The sequence below is a fragment of the Corvus moneduloides genome, chromosome 1, assembly GCF_009650955.1.
Source record: "Corvus moneduloides isolate bCorMon1 chromosome 1, bCorMon1.pri, whole genome shotgun sequence".
Lineage (NCBI taxonomy): Eukaryota > Metazoa > Chordata > Aves > Passeriformes > Corvidae > Corvus > Corvus moneduloides.
This window is the reverse complement of record NC_045476.1, coordinates 159,551,558-159,568,245: the sequence shown is the minus strand read 5'-3', so window position 1 is coordinate 159,568,245 and position 16,688 is coordinate 159,551,558. Positions and strand designations below refer to the sequence as shown.

General features: G+C 39.5%; 1 protein-coding gene across 3 annotated transcripts in view; it reads right to left on the bottom strand.

Moving 5' to 3' along the window:
* Positions 1–4,629, bottom strand: part of KHDRBS3 (KH RNA binding domain containing, signal transduction associated 3) — a 91,945-nt gene extending 87,316 nt beyond the window's left edge. For all 3 annotated transcript variants that reach the window (XM_032133999.1, XM_032134008.1, XM_032134014.1), the window contains exon 1: positions 4,136–4,629. In XM_032133999.1, coding sequence (XP_031989890.1) covers positions 4,136–4,223 — 88 coding nt within the window. In that variant the 5' untranslated portion in view covers positions 4,224–4,629. The remainder of the gene's footprint in view (positions 1–4,135) is intronic.
* Between the last annotated feature and the right edge of the window lie 12,059 nt (positions 4,630–16,688).

Genomic DNA, 16,688 nt, shown 5'->3' with positions numbered 1-16,688 from the left:
GGAAACAAGTGGCTGCACAGTACCTACCAACCAAGCTGAGCTCAAAGCATGAAAAGTCAGTAATATATATGGAACCCTAATTTATTACTGAACTCCTACTTCAACCATTTTTACAAAGCCATCCCTTACCTGCTGAAAAAAAAAATTAGACCACTAATATCCTCTACAAAGCAGAAAGTGAGTACACTTCCTCACACTCCATTCTCCCTGAAATTTAGGGAGATACTGCTCTGATTATTGAACTCCTAAGCAAAATTTGACACAACAAACAGCAAGCTCCTGCTGATCACTACTAGACATGTGGCTCAGGGAGACCATTCAACACACAGTTAGCACATACAGCCATCTACTGATAGGAAGGCTTGGTATTCCTGTACATCATCTCATTGACATTTTAAAGGAAGCCTTGCCAACTTCTGACATTACCCCAAATCTCAAAGCCACTAAAATGAGCTTGTAAGGAAGAATTCCAGAGCTCCAGTCTGCACAAGAGAGTTGTCTTTCAGCAACGGCAGCAGGACTCATCATCTTCTGACATAAGGATTTCAGCAGCCCTAACTTTCATTACCTACACATTTTATTTTACACAAACCAAGCAACTGCCAAGCACACTTCCATGTCTCCCGTTACAAAATGAGTCTGGTATCAACATGTTTTATTTACGGTTAGCTTCTTCCATCTGCAGTTTCACATACTTCATTCAACATTCACTAACCACTCGTCTTGAATCACTACTATAAATATATGTGAAAAAAGGTAACTTTCTCACAGATCTTTCAGTATTTTTAGAGCATCACTCATGAACCAAGTTGTGACAATCAACACTACACTTGCACATTTACCAACATTTACATACAACCACTACTGCAAAGTCAGCCTTCGAAATAAGGCTTGATTTCATGACTAGCATCACTTCCACAGACAGAAATATTTTTCAGATTTTGTATAAAGATGAGCACATGAGAGTTGAAAATAGGAAAAACACAAATACAAATGTATTAAGCTCTTGCTTCTTCACAGAACCTCATCTTTCTCAAGGTTCTTCATTTACAGAACTTACTATAAGCTAATAACTGGACAAAATGTTCCAGTTCCCACTGTCTGGTACCAGCTACAAATTAATCTTACTAGCATGGTCATCTTACTACACATGCAAATAAGTCTGCTTCCAATCTATAACGTGTTTAATGGTTTACAGGCAAAAAAATCCCCTTTTTAGGATGGCTTAATCTTCAGGTATACAAATAAATCTTCTTAATTAGATCAAGCAGATAAAGTCTAGTCTCCTGGAAAAGACTCCCACTGTTCTAAAATTTAAGCAGCAGCTAAATGTTTCAATGACTCTTTAAAACAATATTTAAGCAATGGGTATTGTATTTGTGTCCCAAGGAGACAAAGCATCAAATCCTTGAGCAGAGTTCTCAACAAGAAAAATCAGCACTTACAGGTACTATGCAGGAACATTGAAGGATATTGATATTTGATTTTAGTGCTTTCAAAACAAGGTTTCAAGGCAGAGAAATTTCTGTCATATCTTAATTTAGAAAGACAGGTTAATAATACTGCTCAATAAAGTATTCCTACAGCACCTTAGTTACTTCCACACTGTTCTTTTTTAAATGAAATGTTACCCAGGAACTTGAAGCAGGTCAAGCTCCACTTTTTAAATTTAAAATTATGTAATTTGTGTAAATGTGTAATTATAAGCATAATATGCAAATTTGTCCACTTCCATTTTTAAACTATAATTACCAAATTTCAGAAGTCTAGACCCAGGATTTTCCCTAGAAACCGAATTTCAACATGCCTGGGAATTTGTTAGCAATTTGGCTCTTCTGTCTGAGCAATAAACACACCTGAATTACTTCAGGATCTCAGAAAGATTCTGCTTCATCCATACAACTCTTACAAATTAATCTTGAGTTTCTGAAGAAATCTGGCTGATGTACAGTATTTCAGTTCAAGTAAATACAGATAGCAAATTTAATACTACTAAGACACCAAAATGCTATTACATAATTAAGATGGTTATTTAAAGCACTTAAAACCTCTGCTAAGACATTCTCAGAGACATCAAAAAGAAGCCAAACTTGGAAACCTCTTTCATTCTAAAATTAAAAGACAAAAAAATCCAGTTAAAAAAATTAGACAAGCCATTTCATTTGCCTCCAGACGAACTAACATAGAAAATACTCAGTGGACCTGGCACACAAAATCCAAGCCAGAACATTTCCATATATATTTCCAGTAATAATTTCCATTCACTTAAGTGCATAGAATTATTACAATTGAGGAAAAAAACCAACAGCCCCTGATAAAGTTAGTGTCATGGCAGGATAGGTTTGTAAAACACCCCCTCCTGAAGTCACATTTCCTACCTGTATTACACAGTTACTTCATTTTATTTGGCTTTTTGGTGATTCTACAACTAAAGTATCTATTTTACATAGGTATTATACAAATTTCCATTCTCAACTAGAGTTAACCAGTTGGTAAGTCACCCTCAATCTTTCTTTTTCCCATCTCTAACATGTGAAACACTTCACTTTCAAAGTAAACAAAAAAAATCAAGATACCTACTAGACTACAGAGATTGGATTCACATACTTTTACATTTTTTCACTGACAATGGTTTTTTTGAGCTGAATGTACGCATGCAGATACCACGATGAAAGGCAAAAGTTTCAGTCCTCCAATTTCTCACTCCAATGAGAACCTCAAAAAGTATCAAATTCAAAAAAGCACTATTTTCATAAAAGTCAAAAAGTCAGGTATACTTCCTTTAACACTGTTTACAAAATAGTAAATCACATACTTCTCTAACTCCCTGGAATAATTTACACATGCAAGAAGATTCTTCACTACCTAGAGAGGAACTTCATTATATGCAGCCATCAAGTTGATTTCTGTAAGTTTTTTTATTTACAGCAAACAGAACAAATAATTGGTTTTTAACATAATTCTCCTTTTCCCATTATCAACAGTGGCATTTTTATGGATTCAAAGTTAGGAAAAATATGCAAAATCTCAACCACCCATGGACATGCAGCTACAACGCACTTGGCATATGCATTCCACAGCTGAAGCTGTGACAGCAACCCCTAACTCCAGAGTATTTGAGACAACAGTAATTCTCCCGATTCTGCACCGGGCATTTGCATCTATTACACATCAAAATCTACAACACATTAGAAGAAGCCACATCAATTTAAACCTGTTCCTGTTATAGGATGTAAAGTACATCAAGCACAGCTTTGTAATCACTGCAATTGAAGCAGAAAATAATTTTAGCTGTCACTGTGTTATATTAAGAGGATCGCTTCATAACTTATTTCACTTCAGCATCCTAAGGACTGGATCAAGCATTTAGCTCTCCAGAGCTGTACTTGAAAGTCACCTGCCAATTATACTGTATCTCCAAATGTACAGTAATTCATACTTTAATTCACACAGAATGACTTTTCTAGCCAGTATTGCATCACTGAAACAAAAAGCCAGCACTTTAAATCACATCTGACATGACAGATGCAGAAGGGGTGAGAGTAATTTATTAGCTGGAGTTATATAATTGCAAAACAAAATATGCTTTGTGGCTTTTTTAAAGGTTTACTAAAATGTATTGTTGGTTCCTTAATATTTTAGCTGCAGAGCCCAAAGTTTCTCAGGAAGAACATCGGTAGTCGGCTCATTCTTAAGAAGGCTCACGCACATGTAAACAATCGGTTGTTCGTTGTTCAGAAACGGGGTAAAACACAAGACCTTCTGGGGTTTTAAATGACGCGCAGCCCGAGCAGAGGACAGCAGACCCAGCGGTCCTACACGGCCATTCAACTCGGAATAATCTGTAACTCGAGCAGAGAGCGATGGCAGAGAAAACACCGATGGAAGAGGAGCAATGAGAGAAGGCATCCAGCGTGCGCGGCTGCCCGGGGCGATGCTGCCCGGCAGAGAAAGGGGAAGGCGCCGGGCGCCGACAAACACCGACAGCCTGAGAACAACAAACCCCTCCAAGCGGTGCAGTGGGAGGGGTGAACCTCCGGCTGAGCACCCTCGGTGGCCGCCGCTCACTCCGGCCGGACCCCACCGCGGGATGAGGCGACCCCGCTCCGCCCCGCCGTGCCCCGCCGCCCCTCACCTTGGTTGACCAGCCGCAAGGCGTGGGTGAAGGACGGGTCCAGCGAGTCCTTCTCCGCCATCAGCTCGGGCAGGTACTTCTCGTCCATGGCAGCGGCCCGGAGCGGCAACGGAGCCGGGGTGCCGGGCGCACCCGCGGGGAAGGAGCGGGTCCGAGTCCCAGGCGGCGGTAAATCCTCGGAGGCAGCGCTTCCCCCTGGCCGCCTCCCGCCCGGGGCTGCGGGGACGCATCCAGAAGGAAGCGCCGCAAGCCCCCGGCCAGGAGCGGGGAGAAAAGGGGCGCGGGCCGGGGAGACACCCCCTCTCAGCGGGGAAGGGGCGCTGAGAAATCACTCTGCGGAGGCGCACAAGGAGGAAAGGGGGAAGAGAGGCGTCCCGGGAGCCGCTGACCCAGGCAGGACGGCGGCCCCGCACACAATAAAAGGGGAACCGTAAGGCGGTGGGCGCGGCGCACAGACCCGCAGCACGCACAAGCCCCGCGGCGACGCTGCGCCGACTGAGCGGGGGAGCTGCGCCGCGCCAGGCTCATATACGGGCCTTAGAGCCCGCCCCGCCGGCGCTTAGCCCCGCCCAGGAGCCATGCCCCACCCCGACCCCTGCCAATGGGCGGGGACAGCAGAGCTCCCCTAGCGCCGCGCCCTTGCCAAAGTGAAGGCTCCTATTGGATGGCGTGGCCTGTCAGTCAGTGCGGATCGCAGCTTCTCATTGGTGGGTGCTGCTGGCCCCGCCTCCTCGCGGTCGGTGCGGGGCCGGTCTGAGGGAGCGCTCCCAGAGCGGCTCTGTGCCGGGAGCGGAGTGGGAGCTGCGCTGAGTTCGGGCCAGCGAGGATCGTAGAACCCCCCCCTCCTACCCCACAGCGATCCTTCCGACACACGATTCCCTTCGGGGCCTTCCCCGGGGTGTAGGATCTGTGAGAGGGGTTGGAGATCCAGGACGGCGTCCTCTTCGTCCCTGTCAGACCTTGCGGAGAAAGACAAGTACTGTGTTGAAAGGAGTGCAAAGGGGATTTTTTTTTTTTCCACTGCCCCAAACAGCGGTATCCTCTATCCCGCGTTCTGTACTTGCACCTCTCGTAATACAAGCCACTTCATAAATACCAGTCAGAAAACCATATTTCTGATGAGTTGCCCTGATGTGCGGCTGTAAGTGGATTTGGGGTTCACCCTGTTCTAAAACAGGAAAGAGAAGCAAAGTTTAGAAGACCTTGCTCTAGCCTATTTTCCTATTTTTTCAGGGGATGCATTTGTTATATTAGATCATGATTCACTCCGATATTTAGCTTTGAGACTTTACATCGGTTCCTTATTCGTCCTTAGGTGTCTCATCAATGAATCTTGGGTGACAAAAGCCCGGAGGAAGCCAGACCAGCTCTTCTCTGTCACAGAGCACAAGGGCAAAGTAGAGGAAAATTACTAAATCACTGAAGCCGAACACATAAAGTAGCATTTTAAATCAACATTTACTGGAAAATCCAGTAAGAAACTTTGATGATCTAGACTTAAAAGGCCACTGAAAACACTCTTCTATCTGTAAATTGAACGGCCATACATTTACTTTTGTATTAGGAAAAAAAAAAACAAACCTGCAATGTATCTTACTGATATCCTTGCAATACAGGGAGGAAAAAAGCTCTGAAAAGGTAAACCAGCATGAGAAATGCTCACTCAAAGCCTGGAAGCAGAGGTTAAGGCTCCCTTCTCAGAACTGCAAGTGCTCTTTCACCCTGAAAACCAAAAGACCATATTTTGAGGTATCTTACTCCTTGTTGTGTTTCACAGATTGCAATATCCCATGAAACAATGCCTGGTATGCTACAACATGAAACATACTCGATGTACACTCTCTGTACAACCATTCCAAATAAATCTTGATCCAGAATGAGCAGAAACAAATTTGCAAAGTTCTATTTAAAAAATTCTCTTGCATGACATCAAGCTTGATGGATACAACTGAAGCATACAAGCAGCTGGAAGAAGTTGAATTAAAAACAAATGTTTTTTTCAACCTTCCATATACATCTTCTATATAAAAGTACTGAAATGCAGCCATCTGTTGTGAAACAGGCAGGCACATACAACTCTGACACAGAACAATGTGTAGGAGTGTAATCTTTATTGAATGACCTGGAGCAAAATAATCCCTATGTTTGCAGCTAAAGCCTAAACGTACTTAAAGTCCCACTAAAGCATCAAGGACCTCAGACAGAAAGGTAGCTCTGTTATTACAAATTGTGTAAAACACAATGTACCTTTCTTGGAAAGAATCATATTCTCCCTGGTAACTGATTAAATAAACATTTGGTGTTTCAAGAAACCACAGTATTTCTTCCCAAATTATACCAATTCCCTCTGGCTTTCAACAGAGAAAGACTTACTGGAAGTCTGAAGACTTGGTTCTCTCCAGGTCTGTAATAATATAGGAATTATAAAATTATCCACATTGTACCCTATTGTTCAAACTCAAACCTGCACATAACAAGTGCAGGATATTGTTTTCTCCAATGAAATTCACTACAATGCAATAAAACAAGAGGAGAGCAGAAAGGATGGGAAATGACGAGCATTGGGCCCTAGAAAGCAGCCCAGGATGTGGTTAGCTGGGAAAAGTCTGCTGAGCATCATTTTTACTGTCCAGGAAAGGCAGGAAACACCATCTTCTTAAGGATTGATTGCTTTCTTACTGCCAAAATCTATACAAAGCTTGAAAAGCAGCTTGCTCAAGGAGCTGCCCAGTAAGTATTAGCTGTGGGATTCATGAATATTGAAAAGCCATGACTCTAAACTTCTAAAACTCATGACTTAAATGTGTTTGCTCTCTAACAGTACACGTCTGCTTTGCTGTTTAATGCATGTGGTAGCCTCAGGAAGTTGGTTTGTTAGGTGGACATCAGTCAGGAACCATGTCAGACTAATATCCATTGCTCCTTTTAAGGCACCAGTTATCTGACCTGACAGTGTGCCTGCATATCTATAAGCTAAAATTGTAGGTGCCAAAATTAATACTCATGTGTTAGAACCATTAGGCTGTGTTGGTATCTTCACTCTCAGGAGTGAGATTCACTTTCTTGTGCCAACAGGATGTGAGGGGACCATCTGTAAAGAGGCAGAAACTGAACTATGTCCTCTCACTGGAATATGGGTTCTGTACAAATTAATGAACTTACATTTTATTTATTTGTTGGATCAACGTAACAAGCAGTAATTTCACCATTAAGTCTTTGTTCCTAATACTGTAATTACAGCTAAATAGTTGTCATTTCCATGGACCCATCAAATGGTTTGAGTTGAAAGGGGCCTTAAAAGTCATCCAGTTTAACTCTGTCACTGCAATGAGCAGGGACATCTTCAACTAGGTCAGGTAGCTCAGAGCCCCATCAAAACTGACCTTTAATGTTTTCAAGGGTGGGGCATCTACCACATCTCTGGGCAACCTGGTCTAGCGTTTCACCACCCTCATTGTAAAGAATTTCTTCTTTAAATCTAGTCTGAGTCTACTCTCTTTTACTTAAAAACCATTATTGTCTTATCACAACATGTTCTGCTAAAATGTTTGTTCTTTTCTTTAAGTACCAAAATGCTGCTATAAGGTCTCCCCAGAGCCTTCTCTCCTGCAGGCTGAACTGCCCCAACTCACTGAGCCTGTCATCAAAGGCAAGGTGTTTCAGACCTCTGACCATCTTTGTGGCCTCCTCTGGACCTGTTCCAATAGATCCATGTCTTTCCTGTGCTGTGGGCCCCAAAGCTGGATGAAGCACTGCAGGTGGGCTCTCACGAGAGCAGAGCAGAGGGGCAGAATTCCCTCCCTAGACCTGCTGCCCACGGGGCTTTGCCCAGGGAAGGGTTGGGTTTGTGGGATACAAGTGCACCACAGTCAGTGGCAGCTTGGTGTGATCAGTGAATAGATGGAACACTTGTCACAGGAGAAGAACCCAGCTGAGTGGATGGTAATTTAGGCAAAATCAACCTTGTGGTTGGGATCTACAACAAGGCGCCCGATCAAGGCGAGTCTGTTGACGCAGCACCCTCACTCCAGATACAGAAGGCATCACACTCACAGGCTGTCATCCTGCTGGGGTTATTTACAATTCTGTGGTAGACTTTACATGCCTCTAATGTAGTTCTTTCCTCTGATTAACTCCTGGGCTCCTGACTTAAATCGCAAACCACAACAGACTGTTACAGAATCATTATTTATTTGAGACTTCAACTCATTAAAATGCACATAGCTGAAGACCTGTAGAAGCAGGGTCTGTTTGGGAAATAGTTTGTCACAAATACCACATCTAGTGATTGATGTGACTCACCACAGTTCTGACTAGCATGTTGCTAAGTAGGTTCTGGCTTCCCTAATATAAGTGTGTTACTTGCCAAGTTCTATTAGGCATGACGAAAGTAACATTGTGCTCTTTTCTCCAATATTCCTCTGGCTTTTATTTTTCTTTTTTTTTTAACATGCATGTGTTTTAAAATATGAAAAAAAAAATAGATAAGAGTATACTGTCATACAAGACGTCCATAAGAAATTGTTTTCAAAAGCTTTTCTCTAAAAATTCCCAGCTTTCTCTTTTATACCCTTTGCCTCATAGTTCAAAGTTTAGGCTCTTTTTGGACCTAATCAAGATAATCAGGCAAGTTAAGGTAGAACATAGTACATAGAATGTACGAGACCTGTAAAACAAAATTATTACATCATCTGTAGCAGGTAAATTTTATCCACTTTATTCCACTTTATTTTCTTTCTAGGTCTTAAAGGCTAACACACTGTATCAGAACAGTGTCTCCCATTTCTAGTGCAGTAATTGAGGCAATACATTGCAGTGAACTCACCACCTTTGTCACTATATTCATGTATGCCATGATCTGAAGGGTTTTTTTCTTTCCTGTAGGCATTTTGCTAATGGCAGTTGTAGCAGTGTGCACAGTCCTGGAGCTGCACACACATGTGCCTCGGTCATATGATGTGCCTGTAGGCATCTTGATGAACTTTGTATTCTCTGCTCTGAAGCATTTTGTCATATTAAAAGAGTCTTTTCTAATCTTGTTTTGAATAAGGCACAATGATTTTATAGCCTGTTATTTGCTTTGTACAAGTATTTGTTAAAAATCTAGATTTTGTAATTTCTATTATGTACTTGCTAATACACACTTCCTATAGTTCCAATGATGCAAAAGATATTATCATGGCAAAAAACTTTTTCTGGTTATTCTTTTTCTCTTGTGTCATATTTGAATATAAATAACTTTTTAGTACTCCTTTCTTGACCTTATATTGTAGCTATAAAGGAATGTTGTACTATTGCTAAATTCCTCTGCTAGGAGCTTTTGCAAAATTGTATGCTCTTTAATTTCCTATATTCCTGCCTAGTATGCTTACAAAAGTGGTTTGCTTTGAGTACTTTGTGACTGCCTTCTCTAGTGCTGGGACAATCAATGTGTATTACAAACCTTGATGCATCTGGTCCTCCCACATGCCTCTTTTATTGCTCTGAACGTGGGTGATGCCAAATCCGTATACCCTTATCTCTGTTGCACCTGTCCTCTTCCTGCTTTCACATCTTTTAGCACATTGTGTTGTGTGCTAATGAATGTTCTCTTTTGTTCTTAAGACAGCTTTTTACAGAGTGAAATTGTTTGTTGCTAATTTTTTCCTCTTATATTCAATCCATTAAAAACTTGTCTTTCACAGACTGTCTTTCCTAACTACCAAGGCTTCATCAGCCATAAGTTATCAGTTGTCTTGGTAAGACCATGATGTGTCTCACAACATTTATCTTTGTATGGTAATGTTTTCTTGAAAAAGAAACAGAACTCCATTCAAAATTACAATCTGTGTTTTTCTGTCTGCTTGTATGAGTTTACTGGATACTTGATCTTTGAAAATATCAGTGCTGTTTTCCTTGTCACCTGGTGGAACCAAGGTGAAGAATATTAGCTACTCCAACTCTGAAATAAATCTGCTGCATTAATATCTCCTATATACCACTGTTTTCTGCAATATTTCATTTCTGATTTACCCATGGCCCATTTCTTTCATTATTCTGCATGAAAACCACAGTTTCTTTTCTTCTGATAATATATCAGAAAATAACATTATTCAGACTGCTCAGATCCTCAGAGAGTCAGAGTAAATTAAAGTTATTATATAATAGAGGCCATTTGGTGATGGTGGTTTATTGCATTTGCTTTTAAACTTTAACTCTAAACAGTAATAATAAAGCAGTCTTATAGAAAGCATTTCTTAAGCTTCTCTTAAGAGGGAGAAGGGATAGCAGTAAAATATCCATTTTTCTCTTGGAATAAAAATCTTATTTAAAATGCTGGAGGGTGAGCCAGAACACAGTTCATGAAAACTTCACAGACTATGTTTATGCAAAAGTCATGCTGCTGTTAAGTGACCTTCAAGAGTCTGCATACCTGAAGTGAGATTATGAAGCAAAGCAGCAGCTGTACGAGAGCCCAAAAGGAACTGATGGGAGGGGCGGAGGAACAAACAAAAAAAGGCATAAAACATTTTAACTTATTTTCTGTTTGGGAATGGAACCATGCTCCTTCTGTACCTTCTACAAGGCAACAGGTGAAAGAGGAACTCACCATGTAAGACAGGAAGACTCAGCTCCTGCTCAAAGCACACAGGCAAATCAGTCTGTGAAACATGGATTTTATACATGTTCCCACTCTGCCAGGCCACAATGGAAGGATCAAGCAGTGCAAAATGTTCTCTGCATCCTGTTCTTGGTATCTGCTGTGATGCAGAGAGTTAAGGAAAAGAAGGAGAATCATCAACCTTTGCCTTCAGAGGTTTGCTCAGTACAACAGCAGTTGCTGAGAAGGCTGTTGTGTCTTTATGTCCAGCTCCAAATAATTTCATTTGCACTTATAACACAAAGTAGGTCTGTTTTCTGAAGTCTGGTGCTTTCAACCCACCCATAAATACCACCTCCACAATGTTGATGTGATTGTTGCATGTGTATCTCATTGCTTAATTCTTTAATATCGCAAAGCCATATGATGATATATGATATATATGATGATATATGATGATATATGCAAAACAATTGTTTTAAAAAATATTTCAGCTGTGTATATATTGATAATTATCAATAATAAAAAAAATACCTCAGATAGCAAGGCAGACAGAATCATAGAATCACAGAATATTCAGAGCTGGAAGGGACCCAAAAGGATCATTGAGTCCAACTCCTGGCCCTGCACAGGACACCCCAAGAAGAGCTGACACTGCAAGACACTGCAAGAAGAGTTGGGAGAGCTGCTGCTTTGGGGGATGTTAAAGGAAATGTGGCTGTGAGAAGAGAAAGAAAAGTCACTAGGAAAACAAAACAAAACAAAACAAACAAACAAACAAGCAACAAAACCCCCAAACACCTGCTTCTGTAAGCTATGCCTGAGAATTCAATGGGTGATAATGGCCTGATTTCAGATTTTTAATTTAGAACTCAAATGGAAAGAAAATAGTCCTGACCATACATTCACAAGTACTGCTGCACTTCCATCTATGTATTAAGTTTCAGCAAAATGAGGGAAAGTAAGAAGCAGGACTATTTCATTATAGATCAATGTATAAAGTGAAATGTTAAGGCAAAAATATGTCTGCTTTCCTGCTAGAATGTTTTCATTAGATGCAGTGTCCCTCTCTCACCCAGTCATTTTCCTTAATAATTTGGGATTCTGACTTCATGCAGTTATGTGACTTAAATTGAGAAGTATGTTTTTGTCAAAAATAAGTTACTAAAAATCAATAGTTTGAATTTTATTCATGCACTGCCTTATTTTGTCAGGGAACAGCCGCAAACCTAAGCTCAGGTAAGAAGTGCTTAGTAAGGCTTAAAATGCATCCAAGCATACACTTCCTTAAAAATAGTACATCAGTAGTCTAATATCTCAATTCTGGGTCTTATTTAGGGGCCTCTAGATAGTTTATTATCTTTTTTCAAATTAGTGGAGGATTAGAACATAATATTTCCCAAGGAAACCACTTTTGTTTTCTTAAGGAAACTGTTAAGTTTTATTGACTTTCAAAGAGTTTTACCTCTTACAGAGTTCAAGTAAAAGTGCAGCACTTGAAAAGTAGGGTATGAATGGGTGTTTGAAATTACCTTGAGAAGTTAATGATATCTTTATAGCATTAGTATTTAGTAATTGATGCCTTCATCCTAAAATCTCTACTTTGCTGCTCCAGCAAGTCCCAAAAATTAGCATAACCATCCTAAAGAAGAAATGGGTCCCTTGCTGTATGTTTCTCACCTACTGTTTTTTTCATTCCTTTCTGTTACTTCTTTTTTGCCACAGATCTCCTGTTCCCATGATACAATATGCAGTTAAAATTATCTCATCTTCATTTGTTTTTCAATAAACAGAATGTGTTACACAAATGTGCCATATTCATGGTTGTATTACAAAACAAATACTATGCTCTAAATGACACAAATAATTAGATTTTTAATATCCATTACTGTTTGTTGGGTTTTTTGTAATTCCTGATTGCTTATATTATAGCTATAAGTATAATAATGTGATCTCTTATGTTCTATATTACATTAGATTTCCACAGCAAGATTAGGAAACAATACTAAAAATATCCAATGCTACGTCTAACCAGATACATTTCTATTTCTTTGTTTTTATATCACAGAAATAGAACAGCTATAAATTTATACTAGTAACAGATCTAATTTCAGTAAAAACACTTCAGGTAGGCTGGGACAAATTAAAGCAGAAAAGTGGGAATGTGTGAAAGAAACATATGCTTTCATTTCAAGATTAATGGTATTTATCTATAGCAGTGTTTAAGTCTTGCTGGTTTTACAATATGGAAGAATATTCAAATTTCCTTAACACAACAGGTTAGTGGTCAAGTGCAGCTTTATTAAAGATTTCTTTGCCAGATACTGTTATCCTCCACATGCAGGAAAAAATATCAACATGAATTTTTTTTCTTGATAGCACAGACAGCACAATCTTACAGTGAGCTGCATGATACAAACCAAAGAAAAGGAGGACAGACTCCACAAGGTCATCTAATCCAACAGTTTGCCCAAGGAAAGAGTCCAGGGAACACTAATATCTGCTGAACTGCCTTGCCAAAAATTGGATACCATGCCCCCAGTAATGGCCTTTTCTCATAGGTTCAGACACCTCAGTTGATGTAAAGCATGGTGGGCTGCAAGTGTGCCAGGAGAGAGCTTGCTGCAGGACCTGAGCTTCTGCCCTGAAACTGTAAGACAATGTATAGACAGTTTATCCCACTTGTTCAGGTTGTGCAGGGTGATCCTATGCTTGGTAATATTCATCCAACCTAAAGAATGTGAATAATGATGTGACATTTTTCAAACCTTAGTCTCTATAAAGTGTCCAGTTACCCTTTCTTATATTAAACAAAAGATAAAAGGCTAAATTTACCCCCCACTGCAGTACCCCTCACTCTATATGGAAAATATTTTCTGTGGTATTATTATGATAAAGTGATGCTAAATCCTTTAGACCTAAACTGCTGATCCAGTCTGAGGCTAAGTTTGGCAAGGGGGTCCACTCTGAACCTTGGGAATAAATAGAAGGGTCTCTGTTACCCCTTACTCATTTCCCTCCTTACCTTTTTGTGTCCCTGGTGTCAGCAAAAGTCTTTGTATGTTACTCCTCAAACATTTGTGTGTGTGTGTGTGTGCGTGCTTTATTTATATAGTAAGTAGTAGAGTGAACCTTGCCATCAAACTTGGTTGTGCTTTTGCAAATTTATATCAAACCTGCTTTTTCTGATCCCTTGCTGGTGATTCTTTAAGCAACCTAAACCACTCATTCATGGCAGCAGCAGCTAGCTTTTACTTATTTACATTGAGCTCTCAACTTCTGTTTCCTTTTGGGGCTTGGTTTGGTTTGGTATAGGTTTTTTATTAAAGAAAAGAAACCCATACATCACTTTGTACTGATTACTTTTTTCCAGATCTGCTGACACAGCAGGAGTCTTTACTGGAATAATTTCTAACCTGGTTTAACAAAAGCCATCAATGTCCACCCTTAAAATCCACAAAACCCTAAGGCCTCACACACAGCTATTGCTATTTATAAAGTGTTTCTTTATCCAAATTTAGGAAAAAGCAGCCCTGGAATTCTGAATCCATTTCTGATCCTCCGGAGTCTTAGAACCAACACACCAAAAAGGGCATTGGCTACAATATACGAAATTTTGAAACAAATAAAAATAAATGTGCATTAAAAATGTGAAAAATCATATTATCTCATATTAAAAAATATTTTGTATGTTTTAAAATTTTTTAAGTCCCCAAAAAGAAAGCTCACAATCTAGCCCTAGATGTTTCCTGTGCCACATGTCATCTAACACTTCCTGGGCTGAGGAAATTCTTAGAAAATTTTATTCTTCTTTTAAATTTTGTTATGAAGAAATGAGTTATAATATCAAACATTGTGCAGATGCAACAGTGAAGTAAGCTGAGACAAGATAGGGCCCCTGTAAAAACTTAATCTTTTGTCTTTGTTTACCAATACCTGAAAACCCTGAACTGAGAACAACTTCTACAGTAACAGTTGTATTGACTGATTTAATCGGGTCTTAAAATCCATTCTCTTACAAAGGTTCAAGAAGAAAGTTCTCTGTTATATGGATCTTGACAGGTATTGAAAAATAACTGCTTTGCAAAAAAACAAAAAAAAAACCACTCCGAAAATGCTTATTTTGCTAATTAAACCTTATTAACACCCTGGGGAAAAGGGGGTGAAGAGTTGGTTAAAGGCACCGTGGTGCAAGCAAGGGAGTGTTAGAGTGCAACAAGGGTCTGTAACCTCGTTTGTGCTCTATTTGGTCTGGGTTATCTGATGGGTCTAGAGCCTGTGTTTTGATTTCTTTCTTCAAAGAAGACATGTTTTTTATTAACATATTTTAGGACCATTTTGTTTGGGTTTCATTATTTCCTTCATAATAGGGTCTGAGAGCAACATGCAATAAATCATCTGTTAAGATCAGTGGCTTTTTTGGGTTTTTGGTGGGGTTTGGGGTTTTTGGTTTTTTTTTTTTTTTTTTTTTTTTTTTTTTTTTTTTTTTTTTTTTTTTGGTGGTAGTAGTTGGAATCCTCAGTTTTATGATACTATTTCAATATTCAGTGGGGTGACATGGCTTTTGTTTATACCCCTCTGTTATCTGCAGGATGTAGATGTAGTCTTCTACACTGTAGAAGTCAGTTTCTTGCAATGCCCCCCTGCAGGCAGGTGTTGCTCTACCACTGGAGAACATTTTTAGTGCCTTGAATCTGAACAGAGGAGAATTTCTTGGAAAATGAGGCTTGCTATTTACTTAGTGAAACAGCAATCTCCTACATTTTTATAACGGGGTCATCAGAACTGTGTGACTTTTTTTTAGAAATTCTCAATGAATCCTTTATGCTGTCAATCTGATGTTTATGTTATAATGGATGTTTAAATCAAAACATTCCTCATTCCTAAACTGGTTTTTGCATGAACTGTGTCTAAGAAATAAGAATGTATAGCTTAAATTTCGTATATGAAAAATAATTACCTCTAGCTAAGATCTTAACACATCTTATAGAGGTGAAGGAGGGACAATAGAGGGCGAATTAGAATTGCTGACAACCATGAGTGTAGTTCTGGCTTCTTTGTTTAAATTACTGACCATCAGTAAAGGTGGGCAGTTAGGCCACCACCTGTGATTCAGCACTGAGTCCACACCAAGGACTGAGCTCTCTTTCAGCAGAAAGGTGGCACAATATTCACTTGGCAGGGAGGCAGGGAGGAAACACGTGTCTGATGTGACATGGCAAATCTGGAATAGCACACCTGACCTCCAGCTGTGTGTATATATAGAATATATACATATAATTTATACATATTCCCTAAGGTGTGTCTATATATATATATATACACACACACACACATATATATCTAGATCGATCTCTCTCTCTCTATCTCTCTATCTATCTATCTACACCTTAGCATTTAGTAGCACTGGATGCTTGTGCTTATACAACTGAAAGCCCTTGAAAAACACCATCTCTTTTTACAGACAAAAATGATTGGAATGTTTGGGATTTCTCATCTCGGTTAAGGACACAAATATATTGACTTCAGACAATATTTTTTCTCCTCTAAATGGCTGAGGTGTATCCAATAGCAACACGATGTTTCCTTGATGTTAACCCCAAAGAAATCTATCATAAGCTGATTTGTTTTCACAGATTAAGTCTACTCTGTAAGAATAGTGATTTAAAAAATGTTTAAAAAATATAAATACTTGCTCCTCTGTGGTTTAACAATTTTTTTTCCTGTAGGAATTTAAGTTCTTCACCAAGCTTTTCATGTCTGGATGGTATTTAATGACATTACAGTTCTTTGGTAACCTCTTAAGAACAAACTAGGATAAGAGCAGATAAAAATAAGTACCAGCATAACTGGTAATAGCTATGACTTCATTGTGCAAAAGGTTGTGCAGGTGTTTAACTTCAAACATATGTGAAGACCTCTTATGATGAACTCTAATGAGCACATTTACAATGGGAACAAAGAGCCACCAAA